Source organism: Mycteria americana, chromosome 1 (genome assembly GCF_035582795.1).
Source record: "Mycteria americana isolate JAX WOST 10 ecotype Jacksonville Zoo and Gardens chromosome 1, USCA_MyAme_1.0, whole genome shotgun sequence".
NCBI lineage: Eukaryota > Metazoa > Chordata > Aves > Ciconiiformes > Ciconiidae > Mycteria > Mycteria americana.
In genome coordinates, this window is record NC_134365.1 from 75,207,557 (window position 1) to 75,223,463 (window position 15,907).

At 39.4% G+C, this 15,907-nt stretch overlaps 1 protein-coding gene across 14 annotated transcripts in view; it reads left to right on the forward strand.

Annotated features, from left to right (window-relative positions):
• The first annotated feature begins 7,238 nt into the window (after nucleotides 1–7,238).
• The window catches only part of C2CD5 (C2 calcium dependent domain containing 5), a 69,187-nt gene continuing 60,518 nt past the window's right edge, over nucleotides 7,239–15,907 (forward strand). For 13 of the 14 annotated variants that reach the window (XR_012776324.1, XR_012776325.1, XR_012776326.1 and 10 more), the window contains exons 1-3: nucleotides 7,239–7,481; nucleotides 11,572–11,658; nucleotides 13,581–13,752. Coding sequence is in view for 11 of the 14 variants with exons in the window: in XM_075506484.1 (XP_075362599.1) it covers nucleotides 7,239–7,481; nucleotides 11,572–11,658; nucleotides 13,581–13,752 (502 nt within the window). In the remaining 3 variants the exon portion in view is untranslated. The remainder of the gene's footprint in view (nucleotides 7,482–11,571; nucleotides 11,659–13,580; nucleotides 13,753–15,907) is intronic. The other variant, XM_075506438.1, reaches the window with a different exon arrangement.

Sequence of the window (15,907 nt, forward strand, 5' to 3'; positions counted from 1 at the left end):
CCCAAATATAACCATTTTAATAACTGTGTAAATATAATACGTTACAATCACAGTTAAATATTTCATTTCTGTCTCAACTCTTAAAAGGAGGAAGGGCAGAAATGTTGCAAGTGTCACTGAAGGACTAATTATCTTCTAATGATACAAATACTGCTGCTGAAAATTACATTTAATTAAATTATTAACTAGGTGTTGACTAATTAACTAGGGCTTTGTAAGTGTGAAGCACTCTGAAGAGCTATCATTATTGTACTGCTTGTAACTAAATATCTCTGCTAGAGCATGCGTACACAGGATTCTGCTGCAATCTCTGTGAACTGATACCCCAATTATGCCATTGCCACTCATTGCTCATAAAATGCACAAAGTCATATGCAATGTTATTTCCCTCACAGAACTGTAAGGAAGATAAATGATATCCAATTACTAGCTGAGAACATGACATCAGATCCAGTTGTTTGATTCCCCCAGTAGGTAATTGCATACATTCCCATGCTAGTAAGTATTTATTTTATCCAATTTCTTTTAAGTCTATATGGAAATTGAGACCTTCATACAACAATAATAGCATGAAATGGAATATTTTGATGGCTCTCTGTTCTTACGACCTGCTTGATATGGACCAAATCCCAAAGTGCTGAAGTCAACAGAAGACTGACTTGAGTAGACTGTTGGAGAGAATATAAAGTGTTGAGATCTCGTTTCCAAAAGAAATACTTTCATTTGATATCCAGGAAACAAGTGTACATAAACAATTCAGAAATATAATTTTAGGACTAAGACATATTGGGGTTATTTTTACCCTCTTAATGTTAACCTTGAGAATAATCCTTGGCTTGTGTTTTTCCCCAAAGGACAACCAGTTTTTCTTCAATTCACAAGATCTGCATGGGAATAATATTTTAGAATATCATTGGAATAAAAGAGTTTTCATTGGATAAGCTTTTTTCATACATATTATAGGATATTAGCACATTTATCTGGATCTGACCATCTGTTGTATCACTAGTACAGTATTTACATTTCCTGACAATGTTTAACTTCAAAAATTAATTCCAAGATACTGTCTTCTTTTAAAGTCCAAATAAGTTCTGTATTCAGTTCCTGTATAATATAAAAGAATAGACTATATTATCATCTATCACCAGTGTCAGCTCAACTTAGTTCCGTTAGCCTGGGAATGACTTTGAATAGATTCAGGACAAAAGTAAACCACCCATGTACACCATTACCCATATCACATACTTTAATTCCATCAGGGAAATCACTTATGATCATCTGATTTTTACCTAACAGTTACAGCATCAAGATTAAAAAGCATTATTGAGACATGCAGCTTTAGGCAAAGTAGGACAAAGTCAGCAAAACTGAGCCCTTAAGATCCTCCCCAAGTAACTGAGAGTCAAAATGAACTTTTTGGCTCAAGTACTAGGTAGCCACTGTTCATTGACTGCCTTCACAGCCTCTTCCTGCAGCTGTCTCCAGGCTCCCTCTCCCCCTGTTCTGTGTGTAAGAACAGGGAGGGAGGAAGGGAGGGAGCTGCCCTAGCAGCGAGGTGGCAATAACAGAAGACCGGAGCCTGCCCACAGTCACCTTCCTGCTGCATGTCATGCACATCTGTGCAAGGCTTTTCTTTTTTGTTCTCACTCATAGGTCAGCAAAAAATGCAGTCTCAGTGATGGAACTACAGATTCTAAGTGCTCCCAATGACTTACGATTACAGGCAATTAAAAAATGCCTATCTTTGAAAACTCGCTCAGTGATAACTCACATTTCCATTAGTCATGTCTACATATTTCCAGTTTTAATTTGTCCTGCTCAGACTTCCATCCTTTCCTTATCATGCTTGCTATATTAGAGACCCTTATGGTAGCAGGAATTTGTTCATGTAGACAGCGATAGACATTAATACTGCTCTTAATCTTCTGTTTAGACAGGCTAACTACAGTGAGCTCCCCCAGTCTAAGTCAGAAATCTCAGTAATGAAACCCTGTTCTCCCCAGGAGTTCATCATAAAACTCACCTCTTCATTTCAGTGAGAGAGTTTCACCTTACCAATTTTATTGAGACAGGATTTCACTCCTTATCTTTTAATCTAACGAGAAGGATTAGGAATTGCAATGCCACATCAAATACATATGGGCAATAATAAATAGTAGTGACCAGGATTTTGCTCCTGTTTAAATCCTTATAGTGGGCACACAGCATAGGAGACATAGTCAGAGTGGAATTAAGTTTTTTTTCTTCTGGGATGCAGGGGTCCTTTACTAAGGACATATATCTATCTGTCTCACTCTGGATATAGGACCCCTCTGAGCACTATTAAAAATATTTTTGGATTGGTGTCCTGTAGATTTCAGCCAGATTGCTTTGAAACACGTAGTTTTACAAAGAAATACTGGGATTTTTCCAGAAACCGAAAATTGGCACCGCAGAGTTTTCTTTGTTGGTAAGTTGACAAAGACTCCTTTTTCAAAGACTACTTATCACAGTAACTGCAGTAGAAATGGAGCCAGTATCTTCTGTGAATGCTAATAAGCAAAAGCAGATATAAAGTCTCTTTGGTGTGTTTGAACAAACTAAAAAACCAAAAAACTTTAAAATTCATTTTTGTTCAAATCAGCGCAATGCAACATAATCAAAAAGCACTTTTCCCCATGGTTAAGACACAGCCCACCACATGATTCTATGATCTCAGGTTGTGTTGTAACCTGAGGAAAGCCTAGGCCACCACCTTCTAAGCTGTATCTTGAAGAAGGCTAGTAAGCTAACATAATTGAAACCTACCCTAAAGTGATGGGCCAGCAGATTGAAGTTAAAGGGAAAATCTTTTCTTTGGAGTATCAATTTCTGAACTAATGGTTCAACATCCATGTCTATCACAAAGGAAATCTCTCTGTGCTAGAAATCCAAGCATAGACTCAGCTAGCAGTTAAGCAGAAAAGAAAACACAAAGCAAAATCCTATCATACTTACAACAACTAGAAAAGAAGGGATACATGGATCTTTACATTTAGATGGTAAAATCTCCCAGCTTCCCCACACAAAAACTCTCCCCTTTTTATGACACTCACTGTTCCACACAAGATGTCTTTAATATTGTAATTAGCAATATTCTTTGTTTGTATAGTTGGGTTACAATGCCATTTAATACATGACAATACCCGTTCAAATAAGATAAACCTGTTCTTTAAGCATATCATACTTCCTATCTTGCTGAAAGACACTTCTATTGTCATGACCTGCTAAAACATCACTTTTAAGCAGAAGGGAAAAGACTCAGCAAGAAACAAAGTGGATACTAAAGTGCAAAGTCAGTATCACACCTTCCCCCCCCCCCCCCCCCCCCGATGAAATATACATCTTAATATTTTCTGTGGACTTCTGACATGCATAGTACTGAGAAAGCACATACTATAGCTTTAGTTTCAAGTATATCCATTATATTGAACATCGTTTGCCTGAACAGAGGGAAAAGTAATGCTATTTCAGATGCCTTGAATAGTTTATTCTAGGGCTTTGACTAAACTTTCAGCTGAGCCCCTTCTACCTTTCCCTTTCCCTAAGTCCCTGCTGGCCCTAGAGAACTGGAATACTATTGGCATGAAATGTGTTAAGTAACATTCTAATTTATGTAAAGACCGGTCTCATTCTGCCAGTATAGAAAGTCCTTAGCCCTAAGACAGGTATAATCCACCAAGCAGGTTTCTTAATGCATTACGATCATATCTAATTGATCCTTCCAAGTATCTAAGAAACAGATTTGAGCTGGTTCTCTGAAACAGGTGTTGTTCTCATTTCTAGTCCTTTGACTACTAAAATCTTCCATTGAAAAGCTGGATCCTTAGACAGTTTTTTTTTTTTTTGAGAAGAAATATGCATTGCATTAATCCCTGTATTTCATAATCCCAGAGAGAGGGAGATGTTCACTAGGCAACACTGGTAAAGCTTCCCTGGAACTTTTTTCTTATAGTATCTCAAACAGGAAATAATATGGCCTGTTCAGAGAGTCTCCAGGGGAAATTAAAAGGAATGTTCAGAGGCATGAGAAAAGACCTATGAAGAAATAGTGGAAAAATTAAAGTTACTTAATTCAAACAACTAAATTTAAAAAAATAAAGGGAACAATTCTTCCTTCTCTCTCATAATGTAAGAGATAGGAGTCCACAAGTGAAATCAGTTTGTAAGTTCAAAATAAAAAGGAGATAAATTTTCCCAAAGCAGGTAGTTAACCTGTGGATCTTATTGGGCCCAGATGCTATAAATTAAACAACAAAAAAGATTACCTAAAAGAATATGTACCAGTTATTACCAGTCTAATCCAGTAGGAGTCTTCTAATATTTCTGAAGGGATAATCTGTTCTCTAGGTTCAGTGGATAAGAACAGACTTGTATTTCATCACAAAACCCCCCACAGCTTTAACTTTAGAAAAATATTTTTTAAAAGTTTGAGAATAAGAAGCATTGAGGTGGATTGTCTGGAAAGATTAAAGAGGTCTTTAAGAGTCAGGAGTGCTGCAAGTTTACAAGAACCTACCTGGAAGAGCTTACTTACCGTGTTAGATGTTCTCTTGAATGTTTTTCTTTCAGCAAGCATCTGGTACAATAATGCTTGAATTGTTTAAGGATTGTCCCAAATTGTATCTATTTCATTTAACAAGGCAGTACATTTAGCCAGGTTATTCACTGTATTAACTGGCCATTAATCAGCCAAATTGTCCAATCTTCCGTGAACAATAAAGAGCTCCAGAGTTTTGTTTAGTGTGTTCAGTGACTAAAGAGGGGTTTAGGAAGACCCTGGCATCACAAACATATTTGGTAGAGCCACCTACCCATCTCTGAAGAGACAGTACTAAGCTACATTTGTGTCCTTTTGCTTATAACGTACAAGACTGTTTCAATCTTTTGTTCAATGTGCTAGAAATTCCTCTTCCAAATTAAATAATTTTTTTTCAAGGATTCACGTCCTTATAAGCTGAAAAAAGTTTTCAACATATCACAAGACATGCTGTAAAATCGCAGTAACCACACAGTGTTTCCTAATAATTGTTGCACTGTAATTTAGCTAGCAAAAGAAATAAAGCAATAGGTGTTTTGCCAGAAAAAAAGAACGTATGACCAAGTTTACTTTTACATTGTTTTTACTTGTTTATAGTCAAGAACTTACTTTACACTCCCTAAATATATTGGGCTATAAAGCAGCACACCACCAATTACTGGAGGCCAAACAATGCTCTATCTAACAAGAGCAACAGAGAATGTTTTTTTGTAGTCCCATCTTGTGCTGGTAGTTTTCCACTCTAATAGTGAAGTTAAGACACAGGAATGGCTATGTTAACAGGTAATACAGTGTATCAGTGGCCCATCTTTATGGTGAAAGAACGCTGAGGACCTAGCACCCACGCCATATGCAGTTCAGGGGGTTTAATTTCATACTAGCTTTAATTTGCTGCCACAGCCTGAATGCCCTTAAACAGCTAGAATACATTTGGTGTATTGCTAGCTTACGCTTTTCAGTTCAGTCTTATCCAAATGAACTATTCAGTTCATATGCTCTGTAGCTCCTTGATTATGTGAGCCAAAACAACATTTAAGCACGTGAGATTGGGAGATTCCATTCAAAAAGCACGTTTCTGGTCTAAACTAAAACCCTAGCATTAGCAGCATGTCTTCTGGTTTTGATTCCTTTCCCGGGTCTTTCCTCTTTACTGCTATCCTGCCTTGGAAGCAGTCTCATTCCAATATTCCACTCAAACAAGGGGAGTACTGGATGGATGAGGAAGAAACATGCATGTAGGCTGTTTATAATATGATGAGTACTAGCAACAGTATGAATTGTTCCAAAGATAACTTCAAAACAAGCTAAAGAGAGTAAGTGCTATATTAGTGAGACTAAATGGAGCTAGCTGGAGCACAGATAGCCAAAGATCTTCTATACATTAATTTGCTATGCCACACACTACTGTATTTCATTCATATGCTTCGTGTTTGCAGTATCACATTGCAGCCCATAACATTATTTAGTCTTTTTGTAAGATTAGAAAGAGGGGAAAATAATCCAACCAGATCTACTATTTGGCTCAACATCTGGGGACTGCTTAATCAAAACACAAGGGTTCTTTTATATTCCTGTTCACGACCACGCCAGCAGTACAACCCATGACCCGCAGATTCTCACGCAATCTAGCTGCATACTCCCAGATTCCCATCCGAGGGCACACACACGATGTAACCCGTGGCCAGCCCTGCTCCTTTGGTTTCCCCCCAAGCTTCCACAGCACTATTTCCTAAACAAAGAGCTTTTCAGGCATCAAAAAGTCAAAACCTGGCTACAAGAACCATATCAAATCCTATTTCTGATAACTAAATTCCATTTAATCTATTCATAATCCCTCAAATACTGCAAATATTTGTATTCGATTAAGAAAAAAAAAACCCCAAACCCTTGGGGTTTGGTTTAAGTCCTTTAAAGGACTCTCCCCTCGGGTCCTCAAGCCCTAGACTGGATCACCTCCTTCCTCGGGGAAGGCTGGAGGCAGAGCAGGCCCGAGCCATCGGAGCCGCTGGCAGGGCTCTCCCAGCGGGCCGGGCCGCGCCGGCCAGCCTCCCCCGGGCAGGGCCTCCACGGCGGCCTGCGACGCTGAGCAGCCCAGCCCAGGGGCTGGGCGCGCCTAGCGCGACGCCCGGCACCGGGCCCCACAGAGCCGCAGACACAAGGCTGGATGGGGGAAGAGGCGCGGCGCCGTTCCGGCCCGGCTACGAAGGGTCTGGAGGCGGCCCCGGCCCAGCCCAGCCCAGCCCAGCCCGTCCCGCCGCTGCCCCGGGCCACCCGCGGCCAGTGCCACAGCCCCCGGCATCGATGACTCGGCGCTCAAGCACCCTGACTTCCCTTGGAAGCAGCGCCGCATCGCAAGCGCGGAACCCATCGAGGAGTCGGCGTTCGACTTCCAGCGGCGTCTCCATGCCCCCGGCGCCATCTTGGCGCGGGGGCGGAGCGCTACCGGCAGGGGCGAGGTACGCGGCGGGGCGCCCCGGGGCCTTGCCGCCGCCAGCGGGAGGGCGTGGAGGATTGCCCATTCCCGTCCCCGCTCCCTACGCCCGCTTATGTCAGCTGCTGTGCGGTAGTGACCCAGTAAGTAGCGCATGCGCCCAACTACCGTTCCCTCCCTGCCGGGTTGCGTCACGGCGCGCGTGCCTCGGGGCCGTTGCGGCGCTGGGTCCGGGCAGCGGCGCCGGGCATGGGCAGGCAGCCGCAGACCGTTGCTCGCCGTGGCGCATGCGCGCCCGCTCCCTCGCCGCCCCCCTCCGCCCCTGTGCCGTGCCGTGCCGCTCCATGGGACACGCGCGGTTGTTTTCTCCCTGCAGCCGGGGGGAGGCGGAGGAGGAGGAAGATGCCGGGGAAGCTGAAGGTCAAAATCGTGGCAGGGCGCCATTTGCCGGTGATGGACCGCGCCAGTGACCTGACCGACGCCTTTGTGGAGGTTAGCGGGAGGGGAGGGGCGCTGAGCCCCGGGGGGTGGGGGGGGCGGGGAGGAGGGCGGCCCCGGCAGCTCGCGCCTCGGGCCCGCGCACCTGCCGCCGGCCCCGCGCGGCTGAGGCACCTGCCGGGCCCCGCCGCGGCGCCCCCGGGCGAGGGGCGGGGGGGGCGCGCACCTACCGCGGCCGCGCGGGACGCCCCCTGCTGGCCGGCCGCGCTGCCGTGACAGGTGCCGCCGCGGTCACGTACGCTGGCGCGGAGGGCTGGCTGGGCCGCCGCCGGCCGCCGCTCCCCTCGGCAGTCCCGCCCTGGGAGGCGTTTCGTGCCTCCGGGCTCGGCCAGAGAGCTGTTCCGTCGGCTGCACCCCTCTGCGCGGGAGGGCGGGCCGGCCAGGGCCGGGTGGGCGAGCGTGGGCCGCAGAGGGGCTGCAGGAGTGGCAAGGAGCACCCTGAGCTCGTGTCCGGAGGCATGCTTTAAAAGCAGTTTGCGGTTTACCCTCGGGTGTGATTTTTAGCTGACAGCCATGTAGAATTTGACTGGCATTTTAGAAATAGCCTACTATTTTTCAGCGTCTCTTGGCTGAAGGTTGTTAATGAATGGCTCTTGCTGATGTCGCAGCCAAAGGGAATCCATTTCAGGATTCGAGAGATGCGTTGTAAGCAGGATGGAGAAGTAGTAAAAGCGTGTTTAAGTCATTTGTATCTCTGAATATATGAAGTGCAGAGTGGTTGTACAGGCTTTACTTTTAAGGCCAATATTCGTATTTCTGTTTAAAGTCTTAGAAATACTGAAATATTTTCAAAGAGGATTTTTATTGGACAAATATTTAATATTGTTTGCTTGTTTAAATCACTTTATTGTACCAAAAGTATGTAACCTCAACATTCTTTACAATCATATAGCTAGTTAACAGTCAATATAGAAGGTGTTTCTCAGGAAGGGATTGTAAAATAAGTGATGTAATCCTTCTGTTTTATGATTCATTATTTCCAATATGAACAACTTGGAACATTTCAGAAACATCCATAGATTCAGAAATCATACTCTCAGAAAAAGCAGAGGTGTTTAAGAATAGAATGCTATGTAGATGCATGCTTGTACCACAAATAGTAATTCAGGTTGGCACAACACTGGGATTAAGGTAGGAAGACAGAATGTCTTTCTAGAACTGTATAAATTGAAAAGTCTGATAATAGTAATATCAAAATAGATTTTTATATATAAGTCCTGATTTGGTTTGGTGCTTAAAAATTTGGTTGACATTAGACAGCGCGTTGCTTAGTGAGACAGTAAATTGGTAATAAAGTGAAAATTTATTTCTCGTGTGCTTTTCAATGCAGCTGAAATAGTACACAGTTGTATTTTATTACATGAATGACAATAATTTAATTTAGTATTTCAGTGTTTGGTTTCAGATGTTTCATCACTCAGTTTTTAATTTATAAATGTTCCTCTTGTAATGCTAAATTTGATTAATAGGCAGTGTACAACAATTTGATGTGTGCTACTAGGAGACGGGGAAAACAGGAATAGGAAATACAGCTCTCTGATGAGTTTCATGTGTCCTGTTTTTATGCTGCCTTGAGGAGAAACAGCCCTCTTCTCCTGTTGGTCGCTTGTTCCCAACTCTGCGCCATCTGTGCCAACCCCACTGTCTGAGTAGCTGTGTAGCAAAATAGATTTGGAAATTCATCTGGTTAAAGACTAGCTTAGCAAAAAGGAAAATAAAATTTATCAGAAAGATCAATTTGCTTAGGTGGGTTAATGTGCAGTTTCATGAATGTCTTGGCACAAATAAAGCTGAAGAAATACGTAGATGGGGCCTTGTTTTTAGCACTGTTACTTAGAAAGACTGTGAGAACTACCCTTTCCCCATACAGAGTAGGCAAGGCAGTAGGTGAGATTTATGTCAAAATAAATAGAGCTTGAAACTATTGTTTTATTTTTCAGTGTAAGGTTGCTGAAAACCTTTACAAGACGTTTTCACTAAAAATGAAAAGCTAAAGTAATGTTAAGGTACTAGTTGATGACTAGCCTTTAATTTCCTTGTTAAATTTTCTCATATAAATCTAGAATTAGAAAAGAAAATGAGAAAAGACTGTAGAGCTCTTATTTGGCTCAGGTTATGCATAACTTGGACTTTGCCAGCATGTGTGATCTGGAGCAAATTAGCACAATTTCTTCTGTAATTGTGCTTCTAAATTTGTACAGCGGACAGCAGTGTAGTGCTTGATTATCTCTACTAGCTTTAATGAACTAGCTTGACTACTGGAGAATTTCAGTTGTAGCTGCCTGGGGCTCCAAGGGAACTAATTTGCTCCGTAGATAACATGTAAAAATAGGTTGGGTGGAGCTCTGGGCTGTTTTATCTTGGCAGCTTCTGGAATATAAGGTAGCTCAGTTAAAACTAGCATCAGTATCACTTGATTATACTGCTTTATGTGATGAATACACATTCTAAGTGGCAGTGCACTTAGTTTTCTGTGTGCACATAGGCTGCATCCACCTTTTGATAGCTAGATGATTTTTTACACTAAGGTTGCTTAGTCCTGTGTTTTCATACTGCTCTGGCTTTTTAAAGCTTACTTTGAAGTAACTTCTTTTTGAAAAGCATTACTGTTCATTGAATCAAATAAGGGGCCCCACCTTTTTTTTTTGTTTCTTTGGTCACAAATGCTGTACAGAGTTCTGTTGACTGAGGTATGTACAGTTATATATACACAGAGCTTAGCGTGAACTCATAGTCCAGTTCTGCAGTGCTTTTCAAATTTCAAATTAAAATTAAGCTTTTCAAATTAACTGGGTGTACTTAAGCAAGTGCAGAATCTCTTTAGAGTTGGGGTATGCACCTATGCAAAATAATCACCGTATTACTGAAACATATAAAGTGTTTATTTAATACTTTCTTGAGCAAAAATGTTTAAAAAACTGCTGTACTGTTTTCAAAAGCTAAGCCTAAATTTAGTCTCCAAAATCCATTTAGACTTTTAGAAAGAAAATAGCATTCAAAATCCACAACTGTCTTTGCAGCATTTCTTTTATATCAGCACATTCATTATTTTCTTAAGAATCTTGAATGAATTAAAAAACATAACTTTGGGTATTTGTAAGTACCATCAGATAGTTGGTATGAGTTGAAGTACTAATTATTTTGAGAGGCAACATTCAGAGAACTAGAAGTGTTTGTAAATGGTTTGGAATGAAAGCTACAGTGAAATAAAGGCTCTTCCATTGTGCAGCACGGTTTCTTGATGTATGGAGCATCACAGAAATTCAGTTTCACCTTTTTTTTTTTTTTTTAAACACCAAACAAATTGGGTCCTTCTGAAATAGACTGCTATGGAGACCAAATGGAGATTCCTGAAATAAGCTGTTATGTAGTTGAAGGTGCATTAATCAATAGAAGTAGGGAGAATATTTAATCTTCAGTAACTGGGGGTTACAGGGATATATATAGAGATATGTAATCTTAACCTTTTTGCCTATATGCTTTCTGAAATTTTCTGTATTTTAAGAAAGGAATAGAAACTGGTAAGGTGCTTCCCCCTTGCTGCTCTGAATTTACTGATATGTGTCCAGCATATCAAGATTGCAGCTAATGGAGATGGTTTCCGTTATTTTTCTGGTGTGTATCTGAGGAGATTTCTTAAATTTAAGAAATAAATTTACCCATGTTACCATTTTATTTCTAGATTTCTTTTATAAATAAAGCTGATTTAGAAATCCTAGAGAGAACAGTAATAGGACATAAACTATCAATATTTAGATAGAATACTTTTGCTTATAGTATTTCTAAACCGAAGGCGAAAAAGAGTGTATGAAGTGACTTGGAATAGTCAATATAAGCAATATTTTTACCTCTCAAGTGATTGGGAGGAAAAGAAACGATTTTAATAGTGGGAGAGAGAGATTTATTGGAATTCTTGTTACGTGGAAAGTTACTTACTGATACATGTGAATAGATTAAAAAAGCCAGTCTCACTGAAAAGGATTTGTTGATATTGTTGAAATATGTATTTGAAATTATTTGCATGTGTAGATTTAATGAGTTTCTAAATTTATTTATTAATATTAATGGAATGCTTGTATTTTAGGTAAAATTTGGAAATACAACATTTAAGACAGATGTGTATCCCAAATCACTTAATCCTCAGTGGAATTCTGAGTGGTTCAAGTTTGAAGTAAGTATTTTTTCAAGAGTTTGCCTGTATCTGTATAGACACTCTGGTTTAGATGCCCTTAATGAAATAATTTCATTTCAGGCAGAAAATGAGTTTGGGGGAGTGAAGTGTATTTCTGTTTAAATACACATGAAGCCTTTTCATCAAGCCTATATACAGTTAGACCTTGTTTGCTAAAGGCTTTTTAGGACTGTTTGTAAAGTTAAAAGCTTGCCCGATTGGATCAAACTCAAATGTTATTCTGGATAATAATAAAAAAGACAAGACAGAGTTAAAAGTGGGGAGAAAATAGCATTATGGATTAGGCTTTCAGATACTAGTACAGGTATGCTTGTACTTTTTTTAAAAGGGGTAATTTTGAGTAAGGAAAGTTAATTGGGATTTGAAATGTTACTTTGGGTTGCAAGAATAATGCACTTGACAAAGAAGAAAATGGAGAATTCCAGTGAGAAAATTACAAAATAAAGAGCTTGGACAACAATTACTGGACACTTTCTTTTCCCATTTCCTTATGTAATAATGAGGGCACTCAGCATTTTCCTGTAATTGCTTGTTGCTTTCCAGGATCTGATTTGTTGATGTTCTTTAACATTACGCCCTGAACAAGCGTTTACATATTCTGGTTTTTTTTTCTTTGTTACTGCATTTTTTTTATTACTTAAAAAAAAGGTAATGGTGTTTAGAATAAATTAATTGTTAAAACATCTGAATATATAGCACTGGTTCATTTATAGTGTTCTAAGATAATATCACAGTATAAACATGGTTGTAAATATATGTACATATAATAAAGTGATGTAATATCTGGTAATGTTAGAAATATTTTAGAGCAAATATAAAATAGTAAGGTTAGGCAGATTATTAATCAACACGGAATGCTTGATTAAGAGCATGTCTTAATCGGCAATCCATGTTGATCAAGAAAGTAGTACTGTGGTGTTGAAATTAAATAATTTTTCTTTTTTTATCTTTCAGTTCCTGGGGTCATTTTTTTGGGAAGGGGAAAGAGCTGATCTGTGTGGAGGGTTAACTCTACTCATACAGAGAGAGTTTTTTTGACAATAACAGAAGTCTCAAAATTCTATCTTTTTGCATGGAAAAATGGATTTGGGAAAGAAAAGAGCCAAACAGCAACACTGAAATGTGGAATTCTTTTTTTTTTTTTTTCTTTTCTTTTCTTTCCCAAAGAGTGGAAAAACATTAACTGCTTAAGACATTGTAAGTGTGTGCGTGTATGTGTAGTTGGATCTTTTTGCAAGACTACATGTTATGATTCTGCAAACACTTACATGAGCCATCCCATTGCATTTAGCAAACCTGATTCTTGGTTTGTGATGTTGAACACAAAAAGTTGTAGAATGTCTATCTTTGTATGTCCTAAAAAAATAGTTGAGGTGTCTGCAGATTGATTATTTGATTTATTTAGGAAAGCACATGTCTGAAATGACTGGATTTTTACAATAGGTTGTATAAAATGTCTTGTCTTCTTTTAAGCCACTGACCAGCTTGGAAAGGTGAGAGCACCAGTAAATATAACTTCAGAGTACAATAGTCCTCTGAGATGCTTTATCTTAAATTTTCTCTTTTTTTAATGAAAAGTATGTATTGTGGAGATGGGTAGACGGTTTAGGGAATGTGACTTAAAACAAATCATGTGGAATTTTAAAATGTGTAGTCACTGTAATCTTTCTTTTCTGTTCTTCTCCCAGCGATAACTCTGGTTCCAGGATCTCACTAGTCTGTGAAGGGTAAAATCAAAATAACTGGATGTGTTGCTTAGATATAGGAAATCAAAATTACAGATTTATCTGTGTCAGGTCACTGTACATCACTAACTCTCCTCTTTTTTGCATTTGTTTTTCAGCAGTATTTCCCTGTGTTTTTTTTAAATACTCAGATTCCATGTTAATATTTGTTTCTAGGTAGATGATGAAGAGCTACAAGATGAGCCTCTCCAAATCACAGTTCTTGATCATGATACCTACAGTGCTAATGATGCCATTGGCAAAGTGTACATAGATATTGATCCTTTGCTCTATAGTGAAGCAGCTACGGTAATTTCAGGATGGTTTCCTATTTATGATACCATTCATGGTAAGATTTTCTAATTTAGAAGTAAAAAAATGTCGTTTGAGATGTAATCTGCTTCTTACAATCTTCATTTCTGTAAGCTGTCTTCAGAAATTTGTAATAATTTTATCCTTGGGAGCTGGAAAGCTACTTTTCTGGCACTTTTTTCCTTATTTCTGGCATGAGAAAATTTCTGGCATAGTAGTTCAGACTAGTGCTTGGCAGAACGCCTGTCATAGAACTTGTGACAAGTGGAAGAAGTCTCTACGTGGTATTTAAAATAGTTACTGCAAAATTCAGATATAAAAAAAAAAAAGACCCAAACATACTTTTCCAATTACCACGTGTTCACGAAAAGAATATAGTTTTGCTGAAGTCACTTGGGGTGTGCCATCCTGGGATGTTGGATAAACTTCACTTGATTGAGATTGGAGGGACAGGATGTGATGGATCTTCCACATAAAATACAGGACGAAATTCCTTTTCCCTGCAGAAAGTACTCTCAGTGCTAGGTAGATTTCATCAGAATATCTTGAAGGTATGAGAAATGAAGTCAATCATATTTTTGCCTTTGATTTTAATGAAACATAGCTTTTGTCCCAGAAAGTGAAGGTCAGTTTACAGCAGTTAGCTTGCTTCTTGAATGCCTTATTGCAGAACATCTATGTGGCTGTCATTACCACCCTTGTTCATTATTCAGTGTGAACTAAATGACCTAACTATGTTGAAAGCTAATTATAACTAATTGTTGGGAAATAATTAATGGTATTTACGGGATGATCATCATAGCTGATCAAAGTATTTTTTACATTTAAAACAGTTATATTGAAGAGGGTTTTTTTGAGAAATATTGCATGTATTTTTCTTATCTTCTTATTCCATTCACATTTTCCTATCAAACATTTTTCTTTTGAAGTTAAACTAGGTGAACACTTGTCTCAGGATGTATACAACTTGTATGTCAGAGAGAATTAGATTTCTCTATATTTTTCTAGATCTGTTACTATTTCAGAGCTTTTTTTTCTATTTAAGTAAAATTAGAATTCTTATATTTTCATGTTCATAGAGGTAGATTCTAGTTATCTGGATCCTTGGCAGACAGTAATTGATGCTTCCTTAAAAAAATAATGAATGTAATGTTTATAAATTTTTATTAGAATTTTTTTTTTGCACCTTAACATGATTATTTGTGAAAATATATGACCCTGATGCACTTCCTGTTATAGTAACTGAAGGCTTCTTTCTTGGCATTTTGGAAGATAGATATAGGTGACTTTATTGCAGTAATGTCAGAGTCAATCTATGAATCTAATGCTTTTCTTTGAGTGTCATATGTTTATGTGATAAAGGCTTCTGAAGACACTAGAAATCAGACTTATCAAGTAGTTTAGTCCTCAATATGTCAGAACCTATAATATGTGAAATGATTTTGTTACTGAGTGGGGAAGAAGAAGAAAAAGCTCAGAATAGAAAAGTAGAAAAAAAAGGAATGGCTGTGTGTTGAGCAAATATTCCATTCTTAATAAGGTTTAATTGTGGCCAAAAATTAAGCTTTATCTAAAAAGTCTGTAATACCCTATTTTTAATGTATGTCTTTTCATAATCAAAGTATTTTACAAACATGTGCTGTGCCACTTTATGGTTCTAGAAAGAACCATAAATTTTCTCATTGGATTGAACTTCACAGAGTAGCTTTACTGTGATTTTGAAACCATTTCAGGGAGAAAATGTAAAAGTTTTTTGGTGTTGGTCAGAGCTTTTTGATGGGGACAGGACTCCAGTTTCAAGGCATCTGTACTCAAAGTTAGTACTTCCGACGTTTTGCGCTAAGGATATCTTGGGACGGTCCTGGCACTTAGATACTGATTTTATACCCTTCCTGCATTGATGGTACAGGGCAAAGGAGCAGAGAGAGCACTTGCTCACTGCAGCAGAGGCCACTGCAGTATCAGGAGGCTGATGGCTTCTCTTTTCCCAGTCCCATCGGTGCAGCAGGTATTTGAGGACTGTTGCTTGCATAGCTTTAGCCTCAAAGGCTGGGCAGAACTAGAAACTTCCTCTGAGAGGGCATATCTGCATCAAACCTGAGAGGCAAGGAAATGTCTTCCTGCTTCTGTGGCCCAGGCTAGAATTGACATGTGAACTGCCAGTTGAACCAAGTGGTTCCAGCACGGTTATA